This window comes from Felis catus, chromosome F2 (assembly GCF_018350175.1).
Source record: "Felis catus isolate Fca126 chromosome F2, F.catus_Fca126_mat1.0, whole genome shotgun sequence".
In the NCBI taxonomy this organism is placed as follows: Eukaryota; Metazoa; Chordata; class Mammalia; order Carnivora; family Felidae; genus Felis; species Felis catus.
In genome coordinates this window covers 51,131,814-51,150,516 of record NC_058385.1, presented here as the reverse complement: position 1 = coordinate 51,150,516, position 18,703 = coordinate 51,131,814, and the positions used below count along the sequence as shown (strand labels likewise).

At 40.9% G+C, this 18,703-nt stretch overlaps 1 protein-coding gene and 1 long non-coding RNA gene across 5 annotated transcripts in view; one reads left to right on the top strand and one right to left on the bottom strand.

The window, feature by feature from the left end:
- LOC123383010 overlaps window positions 1-17,839 on the top strand; it is a 48,599-nt gene extending 30,760 nt beyond the window's left edge. Inside the window, exon 3 of one of the 2 annotated variants that reach the window (XR_006592183.1) lies at window positions 16,609-17,839. This is a non-coding gene — a long non-coding RNA (uncharacterized LOC123383010). The remainder of the gene's footprint in view (window positions 1-16,608) is intronic. The other variant, XR_006592184.1, reaches the window with a different exon arrangement.
- The window catches only part of ZFPM2 (zinc finger protein, FOG family member 2), a 467,130-nt gene continuing 454,717 nt past the window's right edge, over window positions 6,291-18,703 (bottom strand). For all 3 annotated transcript variants that reach the window (XM_023248130.2, XM_045049546.1, XM_045049547.1), the window contains 3 exons: window positions 15,314-15,520; window positions 12,765-12,989; window positions 6,291-9,825 (listed from right to left, as the gene is read on the bottom strand). In XM_023248130.2, coding sequence (XP_023103898.2) covers window positions 7,334-9,825; window positions 12,765-12,989; window positions 15,314-15,520 — 2,924 coding nt within the window. In that variant the 3' untranslated portion in view covers window positions 6,291-7,333. The remainder of the gene's footprint in view (window positions 9,826-12,764; window positions 12,990-15,313; window positions 15,521-18,703) is intronic.

The following is an 18,703-nucleotide window of genomic DNA, read 5'->3' as shown; positions in this document are numbered from 1 at the left end:
CAGTTATTCAACTATTGGTATATACACATATATACATAAGCTTTCAAATTAAATTAAATTATCAATTGCATTTAATTTACATTAAAAGTATATATATATATTTTTTTAAATTTCCCCAACTATGACTTCTATTTCAACTGATAGAATGTTGTAGCTTATTTTCAAAAGTTCTAAATTATATGTGCACTGTACCAATCTCAATAATGAACTTAATATGGATCACCATTTGATTGAAACATAAAGCCAAGCCAGGGTAATACATATATACCCTCCACGACTGCACACACTGAATCATCATCTTCAGGCCCAATGAGTTAAATAATGACTAAATTTGAAGTCAATCCTAAGGATTCTTTCTTTTTTAAGTTTATTCATTTGTTTTGAGAGAGAGACAGGGTGCACTAGGGGAAGGGCAGGGAGATAGGGGGAGAGAGAATCCTAAGCAGGGTCCATGCTGTCAACACAGAGCCCAACGTGGGGCTCGAACTCACGAACCATGAGATCATGACCTGAGCCAAAATCAAGAGTTGGGCACTGAAACTACTGAGCCATCCAGGTTCCCATTGCTACACATTCTTGAGCAGACTTATGTGATTTGATTTTGCATGGTTTATTATAACTTGACAGCTTCCTTGGTGAAAGGTAGGTGTCAAAGAATCATTTGAGGAATTACAGCCTCATTATCTAGCTTTCCTGAAAGGTGCAAACTTAAGTTCTTAGTTTTTTACATCAAATATATTTTGTTTTAAGCATTTTGCTGTGAAAATGACATATTGCTACATAAAATGATGTTACCAAACAACAAAATAGATAGCAACTACATATTTATACCCTATACGACTATATACTGAGTGATAAAACCAGAGTAATTAGAGCACTCAGACTATCGTCTACCTGTAACTTTGACAAGATATTTTTCAGCATATTCTGTACTAGAACTAGTAATTCCTCACGTTCTTCACAGCTCTCATCACCTAGTGGGGCTCTGTGCATCTTGGAGGTCAGAGCACAATTATACCCAACAGTATGCAGGGGTAGTGTTTCCAAATCTTCTCCCACAGGCACTGAAACACAGAAGTATTAAGTTGTTCCCAGATGCTTCTCTCCAAAGGTGCTTTATCATAGAGTACCTTACATGTTGTCCTTGAAAAGGTGTTAGTTACATTGCCTCTGGAAGGGGTCATTGCAAAAGGCAGGTTATCTCTGATTGTCTTTCAGCTTTAACGACGGGTTAAAGAGAAAACTTTTCACTGTACGTGCACCTTACCCACACTAGTAGTGGAAACAGTGTTAGAAGCCAGAAATACAAATGAAATCTGCGGAATCCATCCCAGCTTATTTGAATGTAACTCTTGATAATAAAACTTACTATGAAAAATCTAAGATAAATTCCAAGCCAGGCCAAAAAATGTCCCAGGCAGAATGGGACATATGATTATCCCGACTCAGGCAACTCCAGTGCCAGTGGACAATAAAATGGTGTCAGGCAGTCCTGCAACATGATTGTAAGGGGTTTGGCTCGAGGTAGAGGGAGTGAGATCTGGGGCCTCGTGGAAAAGGGTAGCAAAGGCTTTAAGACAGATGACTGGGCTCCAGACTTGGCTCTACTGCCTCTATCATTTGGGGAACTCACTCAACTGCTCTAAGCCTCAGTTTGTTTGTTGGTAAAATAGCCATTGCAGTACTGATGTGGCAGGGATAACACGGCTCAACGCTACGTAGGTGTAATATCACATTCTTCTGCTGGCTACATTAAACTGAATCTGCTCCAAGCCTCTCCATTGACAAGACTGACCGGGAATTTAATCTGAGCATTATGAGAACTCCCTCCAACTTCCAGGATGAGGAAATTGATGGATTATTAGGCAATCCATTACCTGTGAGAAGGACCCTTTAATTTCTGTTTCAGACTTTAACTCAGAGCACATGTTGATGCTTCTCCTCTGAGTCCCTACACAAATTGAAAAAGACACATCTGTTGCTTTTGTGCCAGGAAAGAAGGAATACTTGAAGGAGCTAAATCATCAAATCAGCTAGAGGGAATGAAAAGCTCAAGTGGAAGGAATGGCATTGATTAAAATCAGGGACAATTCACCCATTATAGGGGGAGGAAGGAGTCTGAGGGTGCACCCAGGTGTATCTGGGAGGATCTTGATATGAACACCTTCCTATTAATTCCTTTGTCTTGAATTTCCCGCTCTCCTCTTCAGCTATTTTCTTACAATTTCTATGCTAATCTCCTTCCTTCTTTCTGCATCTGAATCATCTCCTCTTTCTAAACTAGCCATGATAGCGAGTATACATTCTTCTATGTATTATAAAGTTTATGTCCCTGTTACTAATTTTAAAAGATGATTTCATCATTGCATATTTTTTCATAGACATAACAACATTGTATTTTATTTACGTGATTGTTTTCCTGAGGGTCATTGAATCTTGATAGGAAAAGAAACGTTCCACACTTAGTGAATTTCAAACATTTACATCATCTGCAATCAAGTTATGTCATATGTAGGAAGTGGGATTAATGATCAAAGAAGTGTTGTGAAGCAAAAAGTGCTGACATTCTTCTTGAATATAAAGATAAAAATCATTTGAAATTAATATATTACTTACCTGCAAAATGGGGCTGCTAGGTTCTTGAAAAGTTTATTTTCTTTCAGTCCTGTTTATTCTTTTAATATACTGAGCAAACTCTTTTTTCCAGATAGTGCCAAAGTAAACTTTTACCCAGCCCGCCTCTGCTTTTTATGGTTCTCTGAATTAAGATTTAGTAAGTTCCAGACAGATATACTGCTTGGTGCAGGGTTGTTATCAGACAACATTCTGCTTCACGATTGGGTCCACAGTCATCAGCTGAGACGTGATAGTTTAGATGCTGTATCCTTTATGGCTATCATCCATGTTTGTTAATAACATTCATGTCTCCATCAAGTTCCAAGAGACTTACTAGTTTCAGGGTAACAATTTCTGCTGTGCTGCTACACATTTGTAGAGTTTGGCTGGGCGCCATAACAAAATAAACTTCTGTTGTTTCGAGTCACCAAGCTTGTGGTAATTTGTTACAGTAGTCATGAGAAAACAATATGCTCCTTTTTCTCCACCTCCAGAGGTTGTTTGGGCTAGACTTAAATATATCAGAGCAAGAAAAAGTAGCTGGAATTTTAGCTAACAGGCCCTAGTATTTTTCCTTCTGGTTTAGTGGAGAAAGGAACTTGAGGTGGAGAGGTAATCTGAGAACAAGGCTCAGGTCTCTGGATCTCACCCATTAGCTTTGCGACTTCGGGCACTTAAAGTCTCTGCCCTTAATTCTGCCTGGAAACGAGAGGGCTCCATCGTATTAAAAGATTTTCAAATATTGTTCACAGATTCCATAATGACTTAATTTTTAGTTTTAACTTCAATACTAAAACACGTGTTGAATTATTTTTAAATTATAGGTTTTAAACACCAAAATGTGTCATATACGTGATAGCAACTTTCAAGTCCAATTGAGTATTCAATTCAGCTACCAGCTTAATTTATTTTGGTGTCAACTGCAGAATACTTGCTGCCATTCCCTCTTTATTTATTAGCTATTTATTAAAATTTTAAAATGTTTGTTTATTTTTGAGAGAGACAGAATGAGTGGAGGAAAGATAGGGAGAAAGACACAGAATCTGAAGCAGACCCCAGGGTCCGAGCTGTCAGCACAGAGCCCGATGCGGGGCTCGCACCCACGGGCTGAGAGATCATGACCTGAGCTGAAGTTGGACACTTAACTGACTGAGCCACCCAGGCGCTCCTTTTCCCTCTATATTTAATTCAGCGATTTTCATTTGTGGTCAGTGGAGGATAATATAAAATACCCTCGGGTTGCTTTGCCAAAAAACCCTAGAAACCCATGGCCGTCTTAAGATATTCTGATGTAGTAGATGTTAGTGTTCTGTAGAGGATTTAAATCCCACGGACAATCTGAAGAACCAGTATAAACTCTCATTCTTTTTTACGACCCTTCCCCAGACCATTCGACTGGTGCTAATATTCTGACTCCATGTTGTCTCGTTGAACATAGAGTGTTGCAATCAGGGTTGAAGACCTTGGGCTTTCTCTTCAATTTGGTCTCCAAGATCTGTTATAATGTAAGCTGTACACAGACTTGCCCTTCTTCATTCACTCCGTGTGGGCTCACACTAGTCCCCATTTGGACCATCGTTATGGCCTTCTAGAAAATACCCCTCTAGCATTTAGGCCTCCCGCTTCACCCTGTCACTGTTCCTATACACAATTACTCTACGTAAGAGGCAAGGTACAAGAAAACCCATAAACCTCAGCCTGGCACTCAGGGTCTTGGGAGACCAGATCTCTATACCCTTGTTTACTTCTACTTTGCAGTCTGACCCTTCTTCTTTTGGAAAGTTTTTTACTCACCCTTCATCATCACATGCGACTTCCATGCTACTATTTACAGTGATCTCCACACGGAGAAATACTGTTTTGTTCCTCTATACTCTCCAGGGTTTCGCTGTGGTCTGAACATCACTATTTCAGCCTCTGCTATCAATTTCCTTCTGTGAATGGCTACTGGAACAATATCAGAAATATTCTTCTGGATACAGCAAAATATTTCAGGGCTACCAGAAGGACAGGTGGCATTCCTCATCACTGTGCCCACCTTTCTAGACCTTACCCTATCCTCACAATCTTTCCCAGTGCTTTCATCCCATATTGATTTCCTTTTCTTTTTATTTTTCTACTCAGTCTCACTCGTCCTTTTTACCTCATCCTAGTTGACCCTTTAGTGTGTCCCAACATTGCCACATATCAGAGCCACCTGGACAGATGTTTAAAAATAGAGATTCCCAGATAAGAGGTTTTCTTTCATTGATCTCATGTAAAGCTCAATGTACCAAGAACACATATTCATTGGCATTTAAAAAATGTTCCCTATGTGATTCTAATGAAAGAACAGGGTTGAGAAGGTCTATACTGAGTCAGAGTATAAATTCCTCCAGGGAAGCAATCATGGATTATACCTCTGCCTCCGTCCCCCAAATAGTGGGTACAATCCCAGGTGGTCAACAAAGATATGCTGACTTCTTCCTCCTCCCTCCCTCCCTTCCTTCCTGTCTTTCTCTCTTTCTGTTTTTCTTATTGTCTGTCTCCCTCTCTGCCTCCCACCCTCTCTTTCCTTCCTTCGTTCCTTCGTTCCTTCCTTCCTAGAGAAGAGGAAAAAGAAGAGACTGGGGAGACAAGTCCTGTTGTGACTACCCAGTCTGGCCAGTTCCCACCTGAGAAATGCATGGGTCCTTATGAACATGCCTGTGGGTCCCCAAGGTTCTGATGCTTCACGAGATTCCTGAAAAACTCTATTAAGCGGATCAGTTCTGTTTACCTCTCTGCTTTGTCATGGACTGAAATGAAAAACATCAGTTAAGGTCAAGATTCTACATTTAAAAATAGTTATTCTAGACAACAATCGGAGGAATGGTTCTGGACAGCACAGTAGTTTTTATGTTTCGTCTCAGTATTTATAGGCTGTGTTCAGGCTGGCACCTTAAGTTCATTATGTTACCAAATCCGATATGGACAAATAATAGTGCATCACAGCCTGCCTGCGAATAGTGCATCTTAACTACAGGTGAGGTAACTGATCTGGATGTTTCTAAAACTGCAGTAGACTGCGGTTTGTCTTGATTGCCAATAGGTGCCCATCTTGCCTGCTGAGTCACACCTCAACACCTCTGGATACCCCATGAGGTCCTTCATGATCTGACTCACGTCACCTGTTCTCCCCTCCCCGTCAGTATGCAAACCCTTGGAAAGTACAAGTGAGATGTGTGAAATCTAGGGTCTTGTGCAAATTGCATGAAATTTGTATGTCTTTACTCATCAGAATTGCTTGACTATACCATTTCATGGCTCCTTGACAGGCAAACCTCTCTCCCTCTCTCTCTGGTAAACTTCATTTAAAAGTTGTGTGCTTTTCATCAACGTTTGTTACAGTTCTTGTGCATAGGCTTTGCAAGTCTTTTATGAAATTGTTTTCTTTCTGTGCTACAGTGGTGGGGGGAGAGATGTTATATGTGTTATATTAATTAGGAACATATAATGGACAATCTATTCCTTTACTGATTTGTCACCATATATATATACGTATATATATATATATATACATATATACATATATATATATGTATATATAATATTCAGCATTCAGCTATTCAGTGCTATTTTGAACCTGTTCTCACCACAAAGAATAGACATATAGACTTTCCTTTGTATTTTAAAGAAAAAAAAGTCTGCCAAACTTCTCCAACAATCTGGAATTTTATTCCATCCATATACATGCATAGTAACAATATTTGTTGAGAAATCATTTCTATCAGAAGTAGAACATTATCTTTGTGATCACCAGGTGCAGTATTGCTACTCTTATATTTAAATAGATCTTATATATGAATTAAATTCATACTTGCAGCATTGAGTTTAGGGTTTCGATTTAGACTGTGCCTTTCAAAAGATAAAACTGATTAACACTACCTCATTACTTACAATACTGCTTCCAGTAATTTTGTTCATTCTTTATAAAGTATTGCATTTAACAGCAAAGGTTTAAAAATTGAGACAGAGCTGCATCAGCGAAAGAAAATACAAGTACTATACAAGAAAAAAATTGCCATCTTCATTTAACATACATGTTTAAGATTAAGAAAATGGACAGAAACATACAGCTACATACAAATGCAAAGCCTAGTGACTAAGAGACTGTATCTGCTAAAATATAAAGTGCAAACAGAGCCTGATTATCCAAGAATTGAAATCTTAAGGCGAACTTATAGCATGTGTATTTAGAACATCGTTGCAAGTTATATTTTAGCATATACATATATCTGCAACAGCATATAAGAAGAAATCAAGATCCACAAGTGCTTTTGAAGCTATTTCTAAAATGCTTTTCGGTATTGTTCGTGACTATTTTCTTTAAAAGCTACTATACTGTGCAAACCATATGTGCTACACAATAACTATACAATAACATTACAAATGACTTTAATATAAAGTTTTTAAATAAAAAATAACATAACCACAGCTATGAATACTGCTGGTAAAATAAATTAATTTTTTTTTTGAAAATGGCACCAATAATACACTTTACTAATGGACTGTAATGAAATTACACCTTAAGTCTTCAACTCAGCCTTAATGAATTATCTCCTGATTGCCCAGATGTAATTCAAACAGCTTTTGTGTTTTGTTTTTTGTTTTGTTTTGTTTTTGTTTTCTGGACTGGGTAGAACCACATACTAAACACTGGTACCAAAGGTGACTGGTGTTTATTTATGAAGTTATTTCATTTGACATGTTCCGCCGCATGTGATGAGCAATAAAACTTCTTGTGAGTTATAAAGTTTGAGAGGTTGTTGAACTGAATATCACACAGGCGGCAATATTTCCCGCTGGTGGGAGCCTGGGTGGAGCCATTCACACCTTTTGCTATACTAGACAACTGTTCCTCCGCGGAAGGAATCCCTGGGGAGACATTCTCATTTGTGGCTAACGGGTTCTCAGAGATCCAAGAGGGAGATTTGTGGCCGTCTTCATGCTGAGGATTCTGGGAAATGTTCTCTTGCTGTGGGTTGGCGGCAGGTCTCTCGTCTTGCTTCAGTCCACCATTGACTATCACCATGCCTCTGTTTTTGGGTAACAGCGGCAGGGGATCTTTCTTCGGCGGGGCGCACCCGTTGGAGGAAGCCTGGCCTTTAGGGGATTCATTTTCGGCATTTGTGCTCGGCTCCACGTCAGTGTTGTGGATGACAAGAGAGCCAGAAATATAATCACTTGGCTTTATGCCATAATACGGAGAAAGCTGGTCAGCCCCTTTTGCCTTCTTTATTGCCCCGGGGTAAAGGCATTGGGGAAGAAACAAATGTTTGTTTTCTTCCTTTGTAGCTATGAGCTGAGCCGCTTCGCTAAAGACTTTCAGGCCTTGCAGGGTCGCTAAGTGGGATGAAAACAAGTTTCCATTAGGGGAAGGCTGCTTCAGATTTCCGTTTTTCTCACATTTTATTATGCTTCTTTCATAGCTGACATCGGGGCTGTTTCTTTCGCTCTCTGGATTTGGAAATACTTTGCTGTCGAGTTGGCCCAGGTCGTTACGCTGATGTGCTGTGACTGGGCAGAAATTCTGCTTGTGGGCCAGGTAGTTCTCCACTTTATTGAAGCTGATCTTGCACACAGTGCACTCGTGGTAGTCCAGCAGCCTTTTGGGCGACGTGGTCGTCCGCTCAGACTGGGATAAACACTTTTTGCTGAGATCTATGGGCACGTCCATCTCGAGGCAGGAAACGCTGGAATGGGTAGTGTCACATTTGGAGACTGGAACACATTTGTTGATCGTCAGAGAAGTTTCCAAGTGCTTTGAGACAATTCCTGGGAAGATATCACATCTCGGGTGGTAGCACTCTCCTAGCCCTTCTGTGGGTTCTTGAGTGGAGGTACAGGGATTGCTGAGGTTGGCTACGTCAAGAAATCGCTGTTGGACCAGGGGAGGCCTTTGCTCCTGCTCAGGTAGGCACATCTCATACATCTTCCTTCGCTTGCGTGTGCGCATGGTTCTCTGCATGGCAGGCACTTTGTTGGAAGCGGACCTCTTCAGTGGAGGGTCGTGGCGTGTGGCACAGTAATACTGTTTGTGGACCATGTATGTTTCATGCCGGCTGAAGGTAATGTTGCAAGCTTCGCAGGTAGTCTTATTTGGGTCACTTTCCCCATCCACTAAGGGGACACTGGGATTTTTCACATCAACAGGTTTTCCATTAATTTTATCATCACTGCTGTTAGAGGTGGAGAGCTTCTTAGCTTGAGCGGAAAAGTCCTTGTCATGGCCCTTCCCATTTGGCCCAATTAAATCTAAAACAGTGGAAGAATTGAGGCAGGATGTTTGAAGAAGTGGGTTCTCAGGATCAGCAGAATGAGCAGCTGGGTTGAGAAGGTTTATGGAGGTTTGACCAGTGTTGGGGCTCACGGCCTCAGGCATCTTTTCTGAAACGCCAGGGAACTCTGGGGACTTGGCCATCTGCTGCCATCGGCTGCTGCAGTAATGTTTTTTGTGCACTAGATAATTATCCAAATTATTGAACGTTATGTTACACTCAAAACAAGTGGCCCCCTTGGGCATCAAAGGGCTGTAAATCACGGGAGGGTAGCTACTGCTTCCGTGCCTCAGTCGCCGATGTACCAGTTCAGACATCTTGGCTAAGATCTCTGAAGCTTGAGGGACCATTGTGATATCTTGGGGAAAAGCAAACTGAGACAGAAAAGGGCCCACAGGGAAAGAAGGCCCAACGTTAGGCTGAACCGGAGATGAGGCAAGTCTTGGACTGGAGGGCTCAGACTTGATTTTTGTGTAAGAAAAGCTTTGTTTATTTGCCGTAGGCTGTATCTCTGGTCTCTGGTTCGTGAGAAAGAGCTGAGTCTTTTTCTCACACTTGTCCAGCTCTGTGTCAGAGCTCGCGTCTTTAGTCTGCATCGCCTTTTGGCTCTGCGGGAGTTCGCTTCTGGTCAACAAGTCTGTGGCTGGCTGTAAGCTGTCTTCGGTTCCACTTGGAGAGTGCTCCATATCACCTTCTCTGGGAAGTTTGCCTCCAGGGACATGGAGCTCCTGGTGCTGCAATAACTCCCTCTGAGTCTGGAAGCCGAAGTGGCAGTGATTGCATCGGAAGGCAGCTTGAGTGAGATGGGAGAACAGGTGTTGGTGAAAGCCGATCACGGAATCAGCGGTGTAGCTACAGACGGTGCATTTTAGACTAGCACCAGGGGGGAGGAATTCTTCCATTTTCACTCCTGGAGAGACATACAAAATAAGAACACTGAGAACCATGTGCACTGGTTTTCTAATGATATGAACCTTTACATTGCAGGAACGAATTGAAATCTTTCAGAATCTCACTTGCGATACTGTTATTATTATTATTTTTTTTCTCGCGACGTCTTTTGTCAGGTTGGTCATCAGAGTAATAACACCTCATGGTTTCCAGAGCACAGCCAAGTATATGATCATATCCTGTGGGACAGCTTTCATTGTCTGCATTGTACAGGTCAGGGAACAAATTCAAGGAAGTCAAGGGAATTGATTATGGTACTAAAGCTATTCAATGATGGAGCCATGCCCAAACCTGAGATTTTGTAATTTCCAATCCAATAACCTTCTCATTACAACACTAGGCTCTGCACTAGGAAGAAGCAGGTAGACATCAGAGTTGATATCGATAAACTAGGTGAAAATCAAATAACTCCCAGTGCACCAGGTTAGGTATTTATTCAGAAGAATCCAAGTAGGAACCATTTTGCAAAGTAATCAACAGCCTCCTAATTTATCTTTGGTACAACTCTAGATTTTTATGCATGGATTTTGCTGAACATGGTTTATCTCTATCCAGGGCTGATATTCAGCTGGTAGACACCAGTACCTTAATAAAGTCATTTAGGACTGACATCCGTGTTGACCAATCACCACCTGTTTCTAGTCAGTTATAAAATATTTTGAATATCACCAACGATTGGTGAGTAAGCCTTACTGTGATATTGTGATTTATAAAGTCATGTGTGTTTGGTCATTCATATATATTATATTAGGTCTTTGACCAGGCTTCTTGGCTCACAGCTCCTTAAATCCTTGGAATTTTCCTGTGATGAGAGGAATAAAGGTATTTTTGTTATGTTAATGTAGTGACTTTTGGAAAACCCTAGGTTAACTAAGGGTGAGGCTGGTTGCCAGGGGAACCAACCTTGCAATTGGTGGGTTTGAACTTTTAGTTCCTCCTCTCCAGAGGGGAAGGAGGGGAGGGGAGGGGGCTGGAGATTGAGTTCAAGTGCCAGCAGTCAACGATTTCATCAGTCATGCCTAGGTAATGAAGCCTCCATAAAAACCCAAAAGGACTGGTTTCAGAGAGCTTCCCAGTTGGTTTGAGGAGAATGACAGGCTGGGAGACGGTATGGTAAGGAAGCTCCTCATCCTTTCCGCAAAGCTTGCTCTAGGCATCTCTTACATCTTACTGTTCCTAAGTCTTTACCTCTTATAATAAACTAGTAATCTTGTGAGTAAATGGATTTCCTGAGTTCTGTGAGCCAATCTAGCAAATTAATTGAACCCAAAGAGGGATCTTAGCAACCTCTGATTTATAGCCAGTTGGTCGAAGCACAGGTAACAACCTGGGCTTTCAACTGGCATCTGAAGTTGGGGCAGGGGGCTGACCCCCCCCAATCTGTAGAATCTGACTCTGCTCCAGGTGATAGTGTCAGATTTGAGTTAAATCATAGGACACGCCTTTGGTATCTGGAGAATTGTTTGGTGGTTATGAGGAAAACGCACCCCCCCCCCCCATGTATTGAATTCAGATCTGGACACTTTTCCTCACTAAGGTCAACTCTAGTTCCCATTTGTTGGCATACAGCCAAGTCAGGCATGGCTCATGCCCTCTGCACTTTAGACTAAAATGAGAATTGCCTTTTCTATTTATTGGCTGAAAATATGGTAGAAGAAACCCAGTCGTATAGCAATAAAAGAGGACTTCTTACTCCTGTCTCCTTTTCTCCTTAACTGACCCAATACTCATTTTTCTATTTAGCTGAAAGATCCCTCTATCTCTATTTTTGTTTTGTGAATGACTGACTATTCACCATCTGAGACAACTGACCTGTTTCTGCTTCCCCTGCTTTATCACCTACATAATGGTAGCTCATTTGTAGGAAGGGGAAGAGAATGACTAGAAAGGAAATTGCCTATTTTTATAGGTTCAAAGACAAAAGCTTGCACTGTACTACAGCATGGGAGCTAGGTTTTTTTTTTTTTTTTAAACTCAGCACCTATTTCAGTTTTTTAATTATTCAACTCAAGCAAAAACGGTCAAGGAAGTCACCCAAAAGTACCTTATAAGTTTTATATTACAAAAGCTCAAGAGCTCTGAAGGCTAAACCTTGGTTTGTCCTATTCAAAAATATTCCTAGAACTATCTAAAGTTAATATACTCCTGTACATTAGATTAACTTAATTTAAAAAAAAATACAGAATTAGAATACTCTGTGATGATGCCACCAATAATTGGGCATATAACTCCAAAAGAAAATGGGAATAGTTGCAACCTTTCTGTTAAGAGGGAGCTAAAACAAAACAAAACAAAACAAACCTATTTGTTTTTTAGCTTAATTTTTCTTAAGGATTTTAAAAACATAGTGCTGAAAGTGGTTTTATGTTGTAAAATTCGACGAAGCTGTTACGCAACCTCTAGAAGTCAAGAGCATTTTATGGATTCGTGTTTAAAAGTTAATTTCTCTCAAGTGTGACTGTAATTGGATCTATCAAAATAACAGTGTTACTTCAATTCAGCAAATACTTATTTGTATGTACCTACTATGTATTTCCTACCATGTGGGAAACAGTATGGTCAGTTTCCAAAGATCACTTGACACTTAAATCAATGAATATTAATGACAATACACAAAGGGTATTGAGACACTTTCGCCAATGATGCCGTTAACAAAATCTGGCCTGCATTCTGAATACACTAATTGTTAGGAAAGAACTCAGACCCAAATCCTTTGAGCAGAATATGCCGATGAGAAGTGACATAAGAGAACCATCAGCTGGTCTGTCAAGTTTGATTTTGATTTCACAGGCACAGTTAGGTGTAGAATTCTATATGTTTGCATATATGAATGCACGTATATATGCAGAGAAGGATAAAGTCTTCTGGAGCGAAAGAAGAAACAAGGGAAGCACGTACCGCTGTGTGAATTCAGGTGCATTTCTAGGGCTCGGGCATTTGAAAAGCTCTTGGTGCACTGTGGGAAGGGGCACAGGCTGGAAACCTGAGGAGCACTGTCTTCATTTTCTTCTGATACTGGGGCGGCTTCTCTTTGCCTCCCACTGCAATAGTACATCAAATGGGCTTGCAGATTCCGCTCACTCCGATACCAGATGCCACAAGACTTGCAAGGAAATATATCCTCTGCAGGTGAAAACACAGGGACACATTAGCTGCTGCCCATTTGGAACCAACCACGGGTAAAGCGGCATTTAGTTCCATTTTTCCCAGAGACCGCTCTCAGGTTCTGAATTAGGCAATCAGACAGCGATGAGTGCAGTCCTGGGTGCTGTTCCACAGTGCAGGACTAAGCTTTTAAAGAAATGTTACACCCAGTGCAATTTACCTTCCCACAGACTCTTCGGAAAGTGGTACCGTGGGAGACTCCCACGTTAAAAGCACAGGAGATTCATTTTAAATTGCTCATAATGTATTTATGGTTTAGAAAAATATGCATGTATAAAGAGCAACGTGAATGGGGTTATCTGACTAAAAGGCAAGGATCTAATAGCTGAACTAAAGTTAGCCTGATGCCGACTACTGACAGCATTTGTTCATTTAATAAATTAATTATAGAAAGCCGACTATAGGCTGGACTCTATGCTGAGCTGGGTGTAAAGCAAAACGAAACACCAAAAAGCCGTCATTAAGGATCTTACACTCTTCTGGGATGGATGAACAAGTGGTCAGATAATTATATTAGGCTGTAATGACCATTCTGCTGGAGGCATCTGAGGAGTGCTTTGGGTGAGGGACACTAGGTGGGTGAGGAAGGACAAGGTCAGAGAAGGATTCAGAGGGAAGATAATTAAAAAATAACCTTCACCCATTGGAGCCTCACAATAGTATAAGGTGCTCCTGGTGTCCTTGGTAACCAAACTCCTTTTGCCACAAATTCAGTTTGGGTCTATGTTATTTCAGCTTCCTCGCTACCAGAATCCACGTAAAGATCCAGTAAGAGAAAATAACTACATTTACATAAAGGAGATCCTAAAATATTACCTGGGGTTGGGTGTACTGGATTCACTGTGTGGACGTAGGGTAATTCCAGATACACCTGAGAATTTCTTTCAAGGATACCGGGACAGTAAGAATGTAATTATTGTTGAATATGTATTTATTTTATATTTATTTAAAAAAATTTTTTAAATGTTTATTTATTTTTGAGAGAGAGCGTGAGAGTCATAGCATGAGCAAAGGAGGGGCAGAGAGAGAGGGAGACACAGAATCTGAAGCAGGCTCCAGTCCCCAGAGCCTGACACGGGGCTCGAACCCATGAACCGTGAGATCATGACCTGAGCTGAAGTCGGAAGCTTAAGTGACTAAGCCACCCAGGTGCCCCTATTTATTTATTTTTTAAATATCAAGACATCATTACAATATCTGCATTTCTGCATCATTCAGAGTCTTAGGGATTTTCAGGTTTTCCAAACCTAGTAGCTTTGGAATCTATTCTCTTAAGATGTGACTGCTATTCAGATTTTCTCACAGAGCTAGAAGAAAGCAGAGCTGAGTCTAGAACTCAAACCCTGGACTACTGGACCACTGATTTTCTGTTATACAAAGTGTCACTTTGTATTCAAGGAATACAAACTCAGTTCACTAGTCTTTTTAACAAAATAATCACAAAGGCATATGTGCAAGAGCATATTTTTGAATTCTCCACATAAATTATTCTCAGTGTATATGTATTTTTCTTTATTTTTTATGTCTCTTTTTTTGTTGTTGTATTAGCTGATGTCTTGATTTACTGAGGCTATATTTCCTCTTACTATACCTAATCAAACTTTGGTTTCTCATTTTTTCCTTTTCTTTAAGTAAATTTTTTTAATGTGTATTTATTTTTGAGAGACAGAGAGAGGGAAAGAGAAAGAGAGAGAGAGTCAGAGTGTGAGCTGGGGAGGGGCAGAGACAGAGGGAGACACAGAATCTGAAACAGGCTCCAGGCTCTGAGCTGTCACCACAGAGCACAACGTGGGGCTTGAACCCACGAACTGTGAGATCATGACCTGAGCTGACGTTGGACCCTTAACCAACTGAGCCACCCAGATGCCCCATTATTTTTTTTCTTTTTCTAAAAAGTTTTTAACTCTATGGCTCCTAAAGCATAACTCTATTATTCTATTAAAGAAGCATCCATGAAATCTCTTCAGTTTCTCATAACTAAGTAGCCTTAAATGTTGTTCAGCTAGTTCAGAAAGTCAGTTTTTGTGTGACATTTGAGAATCCAACCTGAAATGAATGAATAGAAGTGTTCTTTTCATACTCTCATGAGAGGCGACCACACACACACACACACACACACACATACGCGCGCGCGCAAAGTTAGAGAAGAGATAAAATGAAATCACAACACTGGAGAAAAAAATCTGTCCCTGGTTGCCTGTCAGTAGACATTTTTTTTTGTCCCATAAATACCCATCACCACTACAAAGCTATTGTACTGGGCTATTGCACTCAGCACTTACTATTGACAATAGCTGTAGGCAAAATAGAAGCCATGGCAGCTTGCTGAGGAAGCAGCTGAATTGAGTCCAGCAGGCGTGCAGGGTACATCCCTTCTGCAAGAGTCATCTGACTGGCAGCTTGTAGCCTTGAGTCAAAATCCACCACAAAGGCAATTAGCTCTTCACCCTCAGAGATGGCCTTCGTGGTTGTGCACCAAAGCTGACCCCCTATTAAGAAGAGAAAAGAAAGAGAAAGATAGAATTGACGCAGAATGCTCGAGCCCGCCGCACACTAGATTGATGTCAATAGCATCTTCTCATGTTTTTCACATCCCTTTCTATGGGGGGTGGAGTGTCCGATGGAGACAATAGCTGTGCTCCTCTGCCCTCCTATGTGGAAAATTGTATTCCTTGCATTTCATGAACTGTTCAGTGACTGACAGTAGGACAGGACTAAGAGCCAAGAACAGACATAATCTGTAGAGAGTTTTGTGAACCGTTTGCCTTCTGGGGCTTGCCTTAATCATTAACCGTGCTATTACATGGTCTCACGCTTATGAGGAGGCATGGTGGGGATCCAACCACAGAAATTTATTTCAGGTGAGCCTTTGAAGTCCCTCTTTTTGTACCTTATGGAAGTCAGAAGTTATTTCTTTCTCTCTCCCTCCCTCCCTCTCTCTTCCCAAAATACCGAAATGCCTAAAACTGTAAAAAAAGAGTAAACAAAAGCTCCTAAAACCTAGAAAGTTAAAACGACATTCCAGCTAGTTTTACTCTCCGTATGTCTGCTGCCATTTGTTTTTTTTTTTTTTTTTGGCTTAGTGATCTTTACTTATATAATATTCCTTATAATGCGGCTTCTTTATCTCCGTTTACCCTGATTGAACTTCCTGAAAAGGAGATATGCCAAAGATCCTTTTCAAAAGGCTTATTTAAATAAAGATTTGTTTAAATGAAAAGAACCCTTTCTTCAAATACTAAGATATACTCTGGCTCCACACTTCAAATGATCACGTGTGGTGCATTAAAAAGAAAATTAACTATGCAAGTACATCTTCTAATGTATTGCAATGCGATAGTGTATGCTCATTTATTTAACATGTTTAGACAGGCAAAGCACTTATATTTTGTTATCTACACTCTCAGGCCTAGATACGTATCCTCCACAGTTATGCCTGAAATAACGTGGCATACTTGATATGTTATAAAGCTTTTTTTCTCATTGTGTATATATTGCAAAGCTATATATTGTACTCATTAAGCAAGCAAAAATTGTACCCATTCCGATAAGTAATATTGCTCTGTTTATCTTTCAGCATAACTGTGTCTTCAACGGCACTTCATTTTTTCCATCCTTAAATAGATCATAGTTTTTAAACAACTTGTGGTAAAAATCTGCTGGAAAAGATAACAACAGCACACGATGTGGCCGAGTTACACAGAAGAAATCGGGACACTTCCAGAGAAACCTTGGACAGTTAATTACACGGGCTGATTACGTTTTAAAGGTTGAGTAAGCAGCACCGTCCACGACAGTAGATGTTTGTGGAAAAATAAAGCCCAGATTACACACCTTGAATTTGTGTGAAAGTCGCAAAAGGAAACACAAATAGACTCAAGGTGAAAAATACACCCAAAGGGCAGAAAACAACTGAACGTTTTTTCACTGACTCTAACGCATCTGAAAGCACCCAAGTTTACCCAAGTTGCAAAACAGAGTCACTTTGGCACTGACTTATTTATCTACCAATAACAGAAGCTGAACCACCTCATTGTGGCAACCCGTGGAGCACTGAAAAGGGCTAAGTGGTGGTGTTTCTGCCGGTGCCCATTCTTCCCCCTTGGAAGCTTTCGGCATTCAGCTGCTAAGCCTTCTCTGATGTGCGTACAGATCCAAACTACTTACAGCTATAAGACAAGGTAATCATTTGCACCTTATCTTTCCTCTGGGGTGTAGTTTATTAAGTGAGTCTTTGTAGTAGAGAGGTGGGGTGGGCAGAGCAAGTCATGGCAATTCGGGTTTATTTCAAAGCCTGCTCTTTTGGAGTCGCTGGATTTCAGTGATGAACTGAATCACTGAAGTTCAGTGGTGAATTTACATGATGGATGATATTTTACCCCTTTTGACAAATTTGCACTTTTGGTAAATCCAGCCATGGGGATCTTTCAAAAAGGAAAGGTTTGGACTCAGGTTTCCAGGAGAAATTGAGATGTTTAGAGAAAGTACCACTCATAACTAATCTCTATCCCAGCAGTGAGCCATGCAGCAGGACGGCTCAGAATACTTGTGCTCAAACTTTGAACCAGAAAGATCCTATAAGTAAATAAAATAAGATTCAGGACTATTAAGTGCAACCAAAAGTAAGCAAAAATGATTTTCTACATTATTAGACAGCCCAGCAATTATATTTATGTTTTCTGACATACTGAATGTCTCATATTTCATTATCTTTATCATTAAAATTTTTTTAGAAATGTTTATTTTTGAGAGAGAGGGAGAGAGAGAGAGACAGACAGACAGAGCATGAGTGGGGGAGGGGCAGAGAGACAGGGAGACACACAGTCCGAAGCAGGCTCCAGGCTCTGAGCTGTCAGCATAGAGCCCAATGCGGGGCTGGAACCCACAAACCACGAGATCATGACCTGAGCCGACGTCGGACACTCAACCAGCTGAGCCACCCAGGTGCCCCTGTCATCTTTATCATTTTACCTCATTTTATGGTTTAATCGGGGCATACCCTTGAGAAAGGCCGAATCAGACTGAAAATGCACTGTGTAGACTTGATGAGAAAGTCTCCGTTGTGTTAGGATTTAATCTTTCCCATCATTCCTTCATCAGCTATTCATTGAACTGTCTGCAGTGTGCCAGGCTGGGCACCCTGCCTTCACAAACAACTAAGAATGTACATACATAGGCAGATGAACGAGAATACCACGTGGCGGGTGCCATCCCCTAATGCTAAAGAAAACGTAAGAGTGAATGATGGACACTTCTTGGTGGAGTCAGGCAACTCATCCAGGGGGACTTTTATTGACTCATAAAGAATAAAGGTAAAATAGCAGAAGTATGTGTAGGGGACCTGACAGGGAAATCATTACTGGCAGAGGAAGGAACATACGTGCAGGTGCAGGATGATGGAAGAGCCTGACTGGTCCTGGTAATGGTCAGAGGCCACCTTGCTGGAGCTTGGGGTCTGAGGGAGAGAGGTTGGTTACAGGCAAGGGTGTGACTGCGCCAGCCTGTATGGGATCATAGAGCACAATATCCAATTGTCGGGAATTCTGCGTGCTAGTGGCTATCACCCTGGTGAGTTGAAATCTGCCACGGTGAAAGTTGTAGCATTTGCCACTGGAGTTAGCAGACGTTATCATCAGGGCTTCCTCACCTCAAAAAGTTTAGAGTAGGTCCAG